Source organism: Panthera leo, chromosome C2, assembly GCF_018350215.1.
Source record: "Panthera leo isolate Ple1 chromosome C2, P.leo_Ple1_pat1.1, whole genome shotgun sequence".
Taxonomy (NCBI): Eukaryota; Metazoa; Chordata; class Mammalia; order Carnivora; family Felidae; genus Panthera; species Panthera leo.
In genome coordinates, this window is record NC_056687.1 from 120,626,317 (window position 1) to 120,641,486 (window position 15,170).

A 15,170-nucleotide genomic window follows, 5' to 3' on the forward strand; every position below is an offset into this window, starting at 1 on the left:
ATTAAGAGACATGAAAAGAAATAAGAAAACATGTCTCATACCCAAGGAGAAAAAGAAAAAAAAAAAAAAACCCAGGTAATGGAAACTGCCTTTGAGAGCAACCAGAAGTCATATTTAACAGAAAAAGATTACAAAGTGGCCATTATAAATATATTCCAAAACTAAAGGAAGTATGATTAAAGAAGTAAAAGAGGGCATGATGACAATGTTGCATCAAACAGAGAATATCAATAAATAGATAGAAATTATGAAAAAGAACAAAATGGAAATTATGGAATTGAAATGTACAATAACTGCATTTTCAATTCATTAGAGGAGCTTGCAATAGGTTGAGATGTGTACCCCTAGAATTCATATGTTGAAGTCTATCCACCAGTATCTCAAAATGTGACCTTATTTGTAGACAGGGTCTTTACAAAGGTAATCAAGTAACAATGAGACATTAAGGTGGGCCTAAATCCAATATAATTAGTGTTTTTATAACAACGTGGAGGGTAGTGTGGAGACAGGTACACATGCAGGGAGAATACTCTCTGAACATGAAGGTGGCCATCTACAAGCCAGTAACAGAGGCCTGGAACAGATCCCTCCTTCAGAGTCCTCAGAATAAATGAATCATACCAATACCTTGACTTTGGATTCATAGGCTACAGAACTGTAAGACAATAAATTTCTGTTAAGTCATCCAGTGTGGTATCTTATTATGACAGCCCTAAGCAAAATAATGCAGGACGTAACAGAAAGAACTACAAAACTTGAAGATATATCAATAGAGATTACGCAAGCCAAGGAACAAAGAGGAAAAAAAAAGAATGAAGAAAAATGAACAGAAATTCACAGAGATATGTAATACTTTTAAGTACAACAACATACTCATAATGGGTACACCAGGACACAAGAAAAAGAAGAAAAAAAGTTTTGAAAAAATAATGGCTAACAACTTACCAAAATTTACCAAGTACTGAAAAACAACAACTTGCATGTCTAAGAAACTCAACAAATTCTGAGAAGGATGTATACAAAGAGACTCAAACAGAAATATCATGATAAATATGCTGAAAGTCAAAGGCAAGGAGAAAAATATGAAAACAACAAGAGGAAAATGATGAGGCATTTACAAGGGAACCCCAATAAGGCTAACAGCAGACTTCTCAGTAGAAACAATAGAGGGAGCATTCAACATTCAAAACACTCAAAGAAAAAACTACCAAAAATACTATAACCACCCAAATTATTCTTTAAAAGTAAAAGCAAAATAAGAACTTTAACTGAAAAACAAAAACTGATTAAATATGTTCCTAGCAGACCTGCCTTAGAAGAAATACTAAAGAAAGCTCTTAAAAGCAAGTGATCCCAGATGGGTAATACAAGTCCACATGAACAAAGAGCACCAGCAAAATTATATAATTATAAAAGACACTATAAATACAGATTTTTCTCTGTTAACTGATTTTAAAAAGCAATTATATAAAATAATAATGTACTGTTTGGCCTATGATAACACAGAGAAATGTAATACATGTGTAATGTATTCACCAACAGCAGCGCAAAATAAGTGATCAGGACTACAGCTATAATAGACTAAGGAAATGATGACAGTAAAATAATAACAATACACTGCTGGGTTTATAACATTAATAGATGAAATATGTATAACAATAATACAATTAAAGGGATAGAAAAGAGACTATATATATATATATATATATATACACACACACACATATATAGCATTCCATATATTAGAATTAAGCTAGTATAAATCTGAAGCTGATTCTGATAAGATGCATATGATAAGCTCTGGGGCAACCAGTAAAAAAAAAAAACCTGAAAACATATAATAAATAATTCATTAATAATATTAAAATGCTACATTACAAAATATACACTCATGGTGCCTCATGGCTCAGTCAACTTAGCACCCGACTCTTGATTTCGGCTCAGGTCATGATCTCATGGTGCATGAGATCAAGCCCCATGCTGGGCTGAGTGCTGACAGCACAGAGCCTACTTGGGATATCCTCTCTCCCTCTCTCTCTCTGCCCCTCTTCCATTCTCTTTCTCACTCTAAAATAAATAAGTAGGGGCACCTGGGTGACTCAGTTGGTTAAGTGTCTGACTTTGGCTCAAGTCATGATCTCATGATTTGTGAGTTCGAGCCCCACATCAGGCTCTATGCAGATAGCTCAGAGCCTGGAGCTGGCTTCCTATTCTGTGTCTCTGTCTCTCTCAGCCCCTCCCCTGCTTGTGCTCTTTCTTCCTCTCTCCCAAAAATAAATAAAAATTAAAAAAAAACAAAAACAAAACTTTAAAATAAATAAATAAAATATACACTCAATGTAAAAGGAAGCACTAATGAAGGAATAAAGGAACAAGAAAGATATAAGACACATAGAAAACAAAAAAGGACACATACAGAAAGCAAAAAGAAAAATGACATATGTGAATACAACTATGTTAATAACATTAAATGTGTATGGTTTAAACAATCGAATCAAAAGTAGAAGTTGTCAGACTAGATTTTAAAAAAAAGCATAATCTAACTATATGTTGTCTTAAGATTCAAAGATACAAATAGATTGAAAGTAAAAGTCTGGAAAAAGATATATCATGCAAACAGCAACCACAGGAAAGCTAGAGTAGCCATATTAACATCAAAGTTTAAAACAAAAAAAACTGTTACTAGTGATAAGACGGACATTTTATAATGATAAAAGGTGAACCTTTTCAAGAAGATACAACATTTATAAACATATTTATAACACTAAGTACTAAAATTATGAAGAAAAAATGAACAGAAACGAAATAGACACTGAACAATAACAATTAGAAACTTTAATACCCCACTTTCAAAAACGGATAGAACAACCAGACAAAAGATATAAAGAAAAAGGAAAGAGAAAAATTAAACAAGACCATTAACCAACTAGACATCTACAGAACACTGCACCTGACAAGGATAAATTATATATTCTGATACATTCTGAGATTTAATATTCCTCTCCCAGAAATTGATAGAATAAATGGATAGAAAACCAGTAGGGATAAGGAAGACTCAAATGCTATGAAAGAATATATGTTCAAACTGATATTTATTGAATGTTTACCCCAAAACAGCCAAATATGCATTATTTCAAAAGTACATAGAATATTCTCTATGTTAGACTACAAAGTAGGCCATAGGACTAGTCTTAATACGTTTAAAAAAAAAAGAACAAAATCATAAAAAGTGCATTCTCCAAATTAAGCAATGGTATCTTAGCTATAATTTCAAAATTGAGATCAACTGGACTCCACCAAAATATAAGACTTCCATGCTTCAAAGTACACCATCCAAAAAGTAAAAATATAACTGACAGGATCTGAAAAAAGATTTACAAATCATGTATCTGATGAGGGACTTGTATCCAAAATATATAAAGAACTCTTACAATTCAGCCATAAAAAGGCAGATAACCAATTAAAAACTGGGAAAAGGATTTGAACAGACATCTCCAAAGAAGATAAGCAAATGACCAATAAGATGGTCAGCTTGAAAGATCTCACTTATATGAAATATACAGAATAGGCAAACCCACAAGAACAGAAAGTAAATTTAGTGGTTCCAGGGGCTGGGAGAGTAACTGCTAATGAGCATGGTGTTTCTTCTTGAAGTGATAAGATGCTCTGGAATTAGATAATGATGGTCAATGTCCAACTCTGTGCATATTACAGAAGGGTGAATTTTATTATATATGAATTATACTTCAATAAAGTTATTTACAAATTACAGTAGGGGCACCTGGGTGGCTCAGTAGGTTAAGCGTCCGACTTCAGCTCAGGTCATGATCTCGCAGTTCGTGAGTTCGAGCCCCATGTCAGGCTCTGTGCTCAGAGCTCAGAGCCTGGAGCATACTTCAGATTCTGTGTCTCTCTCTTTCTCTCTGCCCCTCCCCCACTCATGCTCTGTCTCTGTCTCTCAAAAATAAACATTAAAAAAATGTTTTTTTAAATACAGTATATTCTCCAATCAATTAATTACATTAGAAATTAAATTAGAAGTCACCAGTAGAAGGAAATCTGGGAAATCCCCAAATATGTTCAAGTACAACAACACACTTTAAAATAACCCAGGGGGCACCTGGGTGGCTCAGTTGATTAACTGTCCTACTCTTGGTTTTGGCTCAGGTCATAATCTCATGGGTTCCTGAGATCAAGCCCCACGTGGGGCTCTGCACTGACAGAAAGAAGCCTGCTTGGGAGTCTCTCTCTCCTTCTTTCTCTGCCCCTTCCCCGCTTGCATGTGCTAGCTCTCTTTCTCTCTCAAGATAAATAAATAAACATTTAAATAAATAAGATAGATAAATAAACAAATAAATAGACCATGAATGAAGAGAATGAAAAGACAAGGCACAGGCTGAGAGAAATATTTGCAAAAAATATATCTGATAATGGACTCTGTATATAAAGTATACAAAGAACACTTAAAACTCAATAATAAGAAAACAAACAACACAATTAAAAAATAAGCAACAAGGGTGCCTGGGTGGCTCAGTCGGTTAAGCATCTGACTTTGGCTCAGGTGGTGATCCCATGGTTTGTGGGTTTGAGCCCCACGTTGGGCTCTGTGCTGACAGCTCGGAGCCTGGAGCCTGCTTCAGATTCTGTGTCTCCCTCTCTCTCTGCCCCTCCCCCATTCATGCTCTGCCTCTCAATCTCTCTCTCTTAAAAATAAATAAACATTAAAAACATTAAAAGATAAATAAAAAAATAAGCAACAGATCTGAACAGACATCTCACAAAAGAAGATATACAGATGGCAAATAAGTATATAAAGAGATGTACAACATCGTATGTCACTAGGGAACTGCAATTAAAGCAACAATGAGTACCATTACATACCAATTAGAAAGGCTAAAATCCAAACCCTAACAATATCAAATGCTGGTAAGGATGTGGAGCAACATCAACTCTCATTCTTTGTTGGTAGGAATGCTGAATGGTGTGGGTACTTTGGAAGATAGTTTCTTGTAAAAGTAAACATATTCTTACCATATGATCCAGCAATCACACTTCTTGGTATTTATCTAATGAATTGAAAACTTATGTCCACACAAAAACCTGTACATGAATGTTTCTAACAGCTTTATTCATAACTGCCAAAATTTGGAAGCAATTAAGATGTCTTTCAGTAGGTGAATGGATAAACTGTAGAAAATTCATACAATAAAATATTGTTCAATATTAAAAAGATATGCACTGTCAAGCCATGAAAACATGTGAGGGAAACTTACGTGTATGACTAAGTGAAAGAATCCAATGTGAAAAGGCTACATACTATATATGACTCCAATTATATGACATTACAGAAAAGTTAAAACCATTGAGACAACAACAACAACAAAAAAATCAGTGGTTGCCAGGGGTTTGAGGTGAGGCAGGGACAAATAGGTGTAATGTAGGGGATTTTTAGGGTAGTAAAACTATTTTCTATGAAACTATGAATGGTGGCTACATGTCCTTATACATTTGTCAAAACCTTTGGAATGTACAACACCAAGAGTGAACCCTAATTATCTGGGTGATAATTATGGGTCAATGTTTGTTCATCTATTGAATCAAAGATATCACACAAGTGAGGAATGCTGATCTTCAAGAAACTGGGGAGGGAGTGAATTTGGTAGTATGTAGGAACTCTGTACTTTCTGCTCAGTTTTGTTAAACCTAAAACTTCTCTTAAAAATGAAGTATAATAATAATAATATTAATAATCAAAGAAATCACAAAATAATTAGAAAATATCTTGAACATACTTACATTAAAAATAAAGAAAATCTAAAATCAATAAGCTAAATTCTAACTTAAGAAGCTAGAAAAAGAAGAGCAAATCAAACCCAAAATAAATAGAAAGAGATAATAAAAATCCAAGCAGAAGCAATAAAAAAGAAAAACAGTAGAGAAGAATGAAATTAATGTTTCTTGGAAGAGATCAATAAAACTGACAAGCCTTTAGGTAGATTAGGAATCAGCAAACTCATTCTGTAAATGGCTTGATAATAACCATTTTAGGCTTTGAGAAATACTCTACTGTTATATAGTGATAGCAGCAACAGACAATAAATTAACGAATGGTTGGCTATATCTCAATAAAACTTTATTTATAAAAACTGTTGGTGGGCTGGATTTGACCTGAAGACTGTAGCTGGGCAATTTCTGGGCTATAATGACCAATAAAAAAAGAGAAGACACAAATAAGAAAATAAAAAGAGATCCTACAGAAAGGAAAAATATTAAAGGAATATGAGCAACTTTATGCCAAATTAGACAACATAGATGGAATGGAAAAATTCCTAGTCCATCACAAATTATCAAACAGGTTCAAGAATAAGCAGAAAATCCAAAGAACCCTATATTAAGAAAATTGACTTAGAAATTAAAAGCCATCCTGCCAAGAAGGAATCTAGATCCAAATGGCTTCACTGATGAATTCTATCAAACATGTAAGGAAGGAACAAATAGTGTCTGTCCTAAACAATACTGTGTCAGAAAATAGAGGAGGTGGAAATATTTCAAAACTTATTTTATGAGACCAGTGTTCTCCTGATGTCAAAGCAAGACAAGACATAGGAAAAAGGTGTTATAGAACACTATCCCTCATGAACATGCACACAAAAATACTTAACATACTAGCACAATGAATTCAGTAACCCCTAAGATGTATTATATAACACAACCAAGTGGAGTTTATGCCAGGAATGCAAGGTTAGTTTGACATCTGAACATAAATTAATATAATACATCATATAAATAGAATAAAGAACAAATACCATATGAGCAACTTAATAGATGCAAAAAAGCATTTCGCAAAAATCCCAAATCAATTCTTGATTTAAAAAAAAAAAAACCCTCAAAAACTAGAAATATAAAGGAATTTACTTATTCTTATAAAGGAAATCAATGAAAAACTTATAGCTAACATCATACTTAATGTTAAAAGACTGAATTCTTTCCCAAATAGAAAGTCCAGAAAAGGCAAGGATATTCAGTCTTACTTACATTCAACATCACCCTGGATAATAAAGCAAGAAAATGTAAGTGTAATAAAGCAAGAAAAATGAAGGCCCAAAGACTGGAAAAGAAGTAAAACTATCTCTATTTACAGATGATATAATCTTATATGTAAAAAATCCTTGGGAATCTAAAAAGCAAGCAAGCAAACAAACAAAACACCCTATTAGAACTAATAAGTGAGTTTAGTGAGATTACAAGATACAAAACCTGTATACAAAAAATCTGTTTTATTTCTATATACTAGCAATGAACCATCTGCAAATGAAAGTAAGAAAGCAACTCATGTGCAGTATTATCAAAACAGATAAAATACTTAGGAATGAATTGTAAACAAGAAGTATAAGACCTATACAATGAAGACTAGAAAACACTGCTGAGTAATTAGGAAGATCTAATAAAATGGAGAGATATACCATGTTCACAGTTTGAATGATTTAATATTATTAACATGCCAATTCTCTCCAAATTGGTTTAATGCAACTTCTCTTAAAAATTTGGGGTGCCTGGCTGGCTTAGTCAGTAGAGCACATGACTTGTAATCTCAGAGTTGTGAGTTTGAGCCCCACGTTGGGTGTGGAGCCTACTTAAAAAAAAAAAAAATTCAAGCAAGTATTTTTATAAAAAATGATAATTCATTCTAAGCTTTATCTACAAATGCAAAGGGCACAGTATAACCAAAAATATTAAAAAAAACATAAAAGATGAAAGACATTACCTGATTTTATTTCATCTTACTTTATTTTGTTTTGTTTCAAGTTTTAATTTAAATTCCAGTTAGTTAACATATAGTGTAATATTAGTTTCAGGAGTAGAAGTTAGTGATTCATCACTTACATATAATAAACACCCAGCGCTCATTACAAGTGTCCTCCTTAACACCCATCTCCCATTTAACCCATCCCCCCGCCAACCTCCTCTCTGGCAACCCTCAGTATGTTCTCTATAGTTAAGAGTCTGTTTTATGGTTTCCTTTCTCTTTTCTTTCTCTAAAATATTTCAGAACAAAGCATCTTCCCCGCCTCAAACGAAGCCAGGCTGAGTGTTCTCTCCAGCTCCAACTCCTCTACCCTCAGCTGCTTCAACTACACACCTATCTAACAAGCATACAATCTGGAAATATTTATATTTAATATTAATAAAGGATTTCAAAACTAGAAGAGGCCTTAAAGATCATTTCTGTTGGTCATCTTATAGACTAGTCATTTTAAAACTAAAAAGTAAATGATAAAGCCATAGCTATCAACCTGATCTTATCAAAAAGAAACACAGATCTCACTGTAAATCAACTTGAAAATAAAAAATTTTTCAGCTCAACCTCTGCAAATAAACATTAAATTGATTCCCAGGAGACTTTCTCAATTTATGGATTGTCACTATCTGTCAATCTACCAAAGATCTGTTCTTAAGGTAAGGAAGAAGTAAGGGTGAATACTTTGCAGCTTTAAAGCTAATTTCATATACTGTAAGAACAGCTTGTCAACAGGCTTCTTAGGACTTCGAGACCACATTTCCACAGTAAATATTATATGTGATACAATTTCAACTATATTTGATTACTACATAGATGATTTATATATAGGCTTATGCTGAAAATTAGATCTCAAGTCTAGCCCAGAACCTTATACAACATGCCCATGTATGTGATCTTGCTCAACCTGTCCAAAATGGGATACTCTCTTGTTCATTTTCTCCTCAGTTGTTCTTAACATTTTGACTGGGGATAATGGGAAGAGAAAAAAACTTGCATACTGTGTGAAAGGGGAAGTAAGAGGCATAATAAGTTAAATATTTAGTCAGACAGAAAATATTTATTTCCTTATAAATAAGAAGGGGTATCTCCACCCCTTCCATTATTTGAAAATTCTCTTAGATTAATAAACTCTGCTTTCAAAAAGCAAATAGTGTCTTCAAGCCCCACCAGTAGAAGTATGAGGTTAACCTTTCATAATTTGAAGGATTTTGCTAATTATTCATCATTTAGTGAACATTTTTTAAAAATGTAAAACTCATACTAAGCAAAAGAACTAGAAGTTTAGCTTTCATAAGGCATCCCAGTACCATATTTCTTAAAAGCTGCATAGAAAGATAAACAACAAAAATTTCACTGACATACCTTACTGTATCACACACCTATTCATCAAAACCTTAACTTTCTAACCTGGAATGTCGGAGGCTGTCCTTTTTGTTTTTTGCAGAGCACAATGTGCATTCACAGCCAACTGCATGGGGCTTGGGTAGAGATACATCCTGTTTTAACAGCATTGTAAGAATTTCATAGTTGTTACGATGAGCAGCTAAAATGACAGGTGCAACATCCATAGTTGTTGAATACTCAGGATTCTGAATTCGCTCCATTAGTTTCTGAAAAATATTTATATAAATGTCCAAAATTATTATTTATGACTGCAAAACAACACATTTATCTGAAAATGAAATGAAAAAATCAGAATGCACAAAGAACTTAAGAATTATATTAAGAAATATGATAACACTTTACCAGGACTAAATTTTTTTTGAAACCTGAAAACTCAATTTTAATTAATAAATACAATAAATCATGACAGTCAAAAATCTTCAATAGGATACATTCATACATCTGGAGTTCTATTTTTGTAACAAAGAAGTGAAGATACCTAGAGAAATACTTTAGAAAAAAGTGTTTAATTGTCACAAGATTATGGAAACATGCATGACAATGATAACAAGAATCTTAGAAAAAGAATATAAAGGAAAAACAGAAATGTTAAAAATAGGCAGAGTATAAATGCATGAGAAAAATTTTAAAAATTCCACCTCTATGGCAAATCTTGCCACATTGATAGCAGTGAAGCTGCCTGAAAGGGATAAGTAAATAGGAAGCACTCTTCATTTTGTAGAATTCTCTACATATTCCCAATCAATACCTATACTACTTCCTGTTACAAAGGCACGAAAACACTAACAATCATAACTACTATTAATGAGTCACTCCTGAAACTGTTAGGCACTTTACATTTATCACCTCATTTCATCCCCATATTAGCCCGCAAAATTGAGCATTATAATCCCCATGAAGAAACTGAGGCTCAGAGAAGTTAATGTGCCCAAGCTATGCAACAGAGTGGCAAAATGCAGATCAGAACTCAGGTCTGTATTACACTGGAGCCTTCTTTTATGAATAGTTTCTTTCTGCTTTCACTACATGGGCTCATGGGCCTGGTGATGGCATGACATGAAAAAAGAAACTATGTAAATAAAGAATCAGGGTTAAATAAAATGGTTGATTATTTTATGACTATTGCATACTCTTCCCAATACTTCTCACTTTTTCACACACATTTCCGGGAGAGCTGTTTGATTCCATTGCATAAGCTTATCAAGTTCACAGAATTTTTTTGGTAATTTTTATTAATATCATAAAAGTAATACATACACATTATAAAATATCCGAACAATATAGAAAAGCAGAAAGAATAAAAATTCCCATATTCCTCCAAAGCAACAAACATTTTATAGTATCTCCTTCTAGACCTCTATTACACCTCCTTTTAGGGACATCTTTGATATAAGTGATTTGGCATCAATGATTAAAAACAATGGTCCTTGGGGCACCTGGAGTGCTCAGTCTGTTGACCATCTGACTTCGGCTCAGGTCATGATCTCACAGTTCAGTTGGTGAATTTGAGCCCTGCATTGGGCTCTGTGCTGACAGCTTGGAGCCTGGACCGTGTTTTTGCATTCTGTGTCTCCCTCTCTCTGCCCCTCCCCTGTTCACTGTCTCTCTCTCTCTCTCAAAAATAAAAAATAAAACATTAAACAAAACAAAACAAAACAAAACAATGGTCCTTAATATTTTGAAGTCCAAGGACCCTTTTAATAATCTCATAAAGCTACAGCCCAGGGGCTCCATGATGATTCAGCCAGTTGTCTGACTATTGGTTTCCACTCAGGTCATAATCTCACGGTTCATGGGGTTAAGACCCGCATCAGGCTCCATGCTGACAGCATGGACCCTGCTTGGGATTCTCTCTCGCCCTTTCTCTCTGTCCCTCCCCCATTTGAACTCTCTCTCTCTTTCTCTCTCACCCTCTGTTAAAAAAAAAGGTGGGGGGGGGGGGCAAAAAAAAGCTACAGCCCAGAATTTCTGGGAAATAAAATTCATGTATTTAGAATTTAGTATGCAATTTAAGAAAATTCATATATCTATGCTCAAGATATTTTATTTTCTTTATTTAAACAACCTACCACAAACATCTTTATGAATACAGCTTTTTTGAAATTTAGGATAAACTCATTAACCACAGAACCCCTGAAGTCGAATAATAGGTCTAAAGGCCATGAACAGTTTTGAAGCTTTTGATATATATTACCAAAATTCTTTTCATATTTTACACTGCCAATAATATAGGAATGTACCCATTTCACACTTTAGCTAGGCAGCACTAGGCACGGTCATTCCCAATTTATAACACACAAAAAAAACCTACCATGAAATATTAATTTACTAGTTAAATTTTACTATTTTTTGACATACTTAAGCTGTTTTCCTCTTCTTTTATGAATAGTTTCTTTATGTACTTCCCATTTATTTATTGGGGACTTTAAATTAATGAATTTATTTAAAAATAAGAAAGAAGTCTAAAAATTTAGCCCTTTCTCTCCTTATTACTGGTTATAGAGAAGAAAATTATATTTATTCTCTTAAAAGAAAAATGTCCTCAGTTTTCCTATAAAACATACTTAACATGAAAAACATTAGAAGATTAAAATTCATAATTTAATTGCTCATTATATAATCTACATACTACCAAAAAAAAACACCCCACCTGTATTAGAAAGTCAAAATTTATCAATAGACAATTTTGATAAGCCAAGAATACAGAATGAATTCACTGAAATGATAAAAAAAAAAAAGTGTATAAAAATATTTGACATTGCCTGTCAAAAAGTATTAGGGCTGTTAAAATGTGATCCTGCCCTCACTGGAAGTACTCAAGCAAAGGCTGGATAAGCCTTTTGGTTACAGATGAAGTACAAAGTGTTTTTCACTGAGTACAACTCAAGATTCGACTGACAGTGGTAATGGTGATAAAAGAATGCCAGTCAGCTGCTCCAGTACCCTGGCAGGTTACACCCCTACTCCCTGCCAAAAAAGTAAAGGGGTTAAAAGGCTAGAAAGTGGAATAAGTATACCAAAATATAATCATGACTGCAAGACAGGTGACAGAAAATTGAATACGAGTCTAGATATTTCTGACCCTTTGGACAGGGGCTGTATTCTTGGCCTTTTTTTCTCTGCTCCTGTTGGTCTCTTGCCACAACTTAAACTAGTTGGTACACTCCTCTGGAGAAAGTCATGCTTACACAAACTTTGTAATATCTAAATGAAAGTAAAATATTTCAGTTAATATGTGATAAAGTATGCAATTTAGCAGAGTTTCTCATTGTTCTCAGATAATGGCAGATAATCTGTAACCAAGTTATAATTCTTTTGTAAAACAATATTTTTCTGAGTATAGCCAGTTTACACAACCAGCAATTATTTAAACTGCTTGTCTTACTACCTCCTCACCAATAATGAAGGTTGTAATTGTTAAATTTTGATATATAACAAATATATCATTTTTAAAGTAGAATTTGATTAGTGGCTATCTTCCTAATTACAAAAGCAATAAAGAAAAAAGGAGTAACACAAAAAATACCCTTAATTTAGCAATGAGATGACTGCTGTGAGGTAACATTTTGCTACATTTCATAGTTCCTTGTCTGTGCATGTTTTTAACTTTGGACTATATATTGTATGTCCAGTTTACTATTCTCATTTTTTGACTTATGTGATATTTGTTCAGGTTTGTATATATTCTTTGAAAAATACCATTTTAATATATATATAATTATTACTATTTCCCATCTTTTATTTGGGGGTGTTTAAATTGTGTCATATGGTTTTTTCATTGCTACAAATAAGATCACAATTAACATTTTTGTCCACATTTCTGACCAGCTTCTAGAGAAGGAAGCACTAAAAAATATGAGCATCTTTCTTGTTTATGACACATTCTGCCAAATTGCTTCCCAAAATACCCTCCCTACCAATTGTGTGTGAGACTGTACTACTCCCTTGCCATCAATGATCATTATTTTTAAAAATGTTTGCTAATTTGACAAGCAAAAATTAGTATTTCATGTTTTATTAGTAGTAACTTTTAATCTTTTTCTGAGATGTTTTTCATGTCCTTTTCTCATCTTGATATTTTTCATCAATTTGTCAATTATTAAGATTAATTTGTGATATATAGGAAATATATTTTCCAATTATCCATCTGCTTTCTAAATTTTTTCAATGTCTGAATTTCAGAGATCTAACTTCTATACAGCCAATGGTTGTGCCATTGCTTTTTACGATTTTTGTCCTTTGCTTTTAAGTTTACAAAGTCTTTCCACTCCTAATCACTTAAATATTCACCTACATTTTCTTCCAGTTTTATGGTTTCACTGTATATATTTAATTTGTAAATCCATTTGGAAACTAACCTGAATTTTCAACTTAATCTATAGAATGTTCAAAACTAAAAATACTGATCCACACTGACAAAGTTATGGAAATATCACTAACTTTAAAAAGGTTTCCTGAAAGCAATATTAATTATTCTTCAAAGTGTCTACTTACTTTAAGGCACTACCTTACAGTAGAAAAAACTATTTCTTTAGAACAAAATAAATTTGGGGGAAGAAAAAAAATGGCAATGGGGCAGATCTATTTTGGTTTAAAAATCCAAATTAATAAATAGTTAAGAGTACTAACTACTATAGTTGGTCTTGATGATCGTTTTGGTCGATGATTAAGTAGTATATCAACAGCTCCCACTACTTCAGAGTCGATTGCCACCAAAAGTGCATCTGCGGACTTCAAAAAAAAAAAAAAGGTTAAAAATGAAAATGGAGGATAAAAAGGTAAACTATTTATTTTTACTAATTCCTAAATAAAACTCTTTAAATTTAAACTGTATTATATACAGTAATATTAAATATTTAAAAATTTAGACTATCCAAATAAATAGTACATTTGCTGGCCTTAGCAGTACTTTTGTGTACCACAACACACACAAATTTCTGTCCTGGTTTCATTGCATAAACTGGTGAAATAATAAATGCTTGAAGAGAAGGGTTTATTAATGGATCCATGCCATATTTAAAGTTGCAAATTTTTTTCAAGATCTTTACTTTTGAACTTTGAACCAAAAGAATCTTAACATTCCAGATGTATTAAAGAAATTGCCAAGGACTATTACTACTGGTACAGGGTATGTTCAGTCTAATAAAAATTACCATCAATGCAACCATGAGGATAAGGGGAGCCCTCTGTTCTCAACTTTAAAACATACATGGCTGACTGAAATGGTACAAATTTGACATTGATATTAGCAATCTTATCAAGTAAAAGCCACAAAAAACTAGGCCACCAATGTCCTTAGAGACAAGATGGAGAAGTGACTTTATAGTTTTAAAAATCCCAAACTATAGTTCATTTTGAAACTCCAACTTTGACTGGAAGAATAAGTAAACAGAAGCTGAGAATAGGGACTTTCCAACACTGCAACAAAGTCTACAGTCCTATTATTATACTTGGCAACTGTGACATCAGGTTTCTGTGTTTCTTTTTGTTTTGTTTTGTTTTCTTAAAGAAAGCTATAAAGAGAGAAGGGAAACATGGGGATAAATAATGTTTTAATCTTAAAAAATGACTCGATTATTTTCAATTTGTACACTTGAAAAACTGTCATAGTCTTTGACAACCATCTATATCAACATCCTCTCTCTTTTGAAAATGAAACTCTATCAGATCTTTAGTATTCTTTGTAGCTGAAAAGAATAAAACTTCCATTCACTTTCTCTAGATGTCAAAAATAGGACTAAAAATGGAAGACTTTATTTGGATATCTAAAAATAGGACTAAGCACACCAAAGAAAGAATTGGGGGCCACATTCAATCATTAGGAACTGCCTATATATTGCCACAGGAAAAACCCCCCACTCTAATGAGAAATGTAATTATTTTATCCCTTAAAACTTTTAGGGTTCACTGGGCTGTAGCCTATTCTTTGAATTTAGCATCATTCTTCTTCTACTTTGCAAACATT

General features: G+C 33.0%; 1 protein-coding gene across 7 annotated transcripts in view; it reads right to left on the bottom strand.

Moving 5' to 3' along the window:
* TRPC1 (transient receptor potential cation channel subfamily C member 1) overlaps positions 1-15,170 on the bottom strand; it is a 64,721-nt gene that overhangs the window by 29,916 nt on the left and 19,635 nt on the right. For 4 of the 7 annotated variants that reach the window (XM_042955163.1, XM_042955162.1, XM_042955164.1 and 1 more), the window contains 2 exons: positions 13,835-13,936; positions 9,209-9,411 (listed from right to left, as the gene is read on the bottom strand). In XM_042955163.1, coding sequence (XP_042811097.1) covers positions 9,209-9,411; positions 13,835-13,936 — 305 coding nt within the window. Of the gene's footprint in view, positions 1-9,208; positions 9,412-12,287; positions 12,366-13,834; positions 13,937-15,170 lie in introns of those variants that run through there. The other 3 variants (XM_042955165.1, XM_042955166.1, XM_042955167.1) reach the window with 2 other exon arrangements.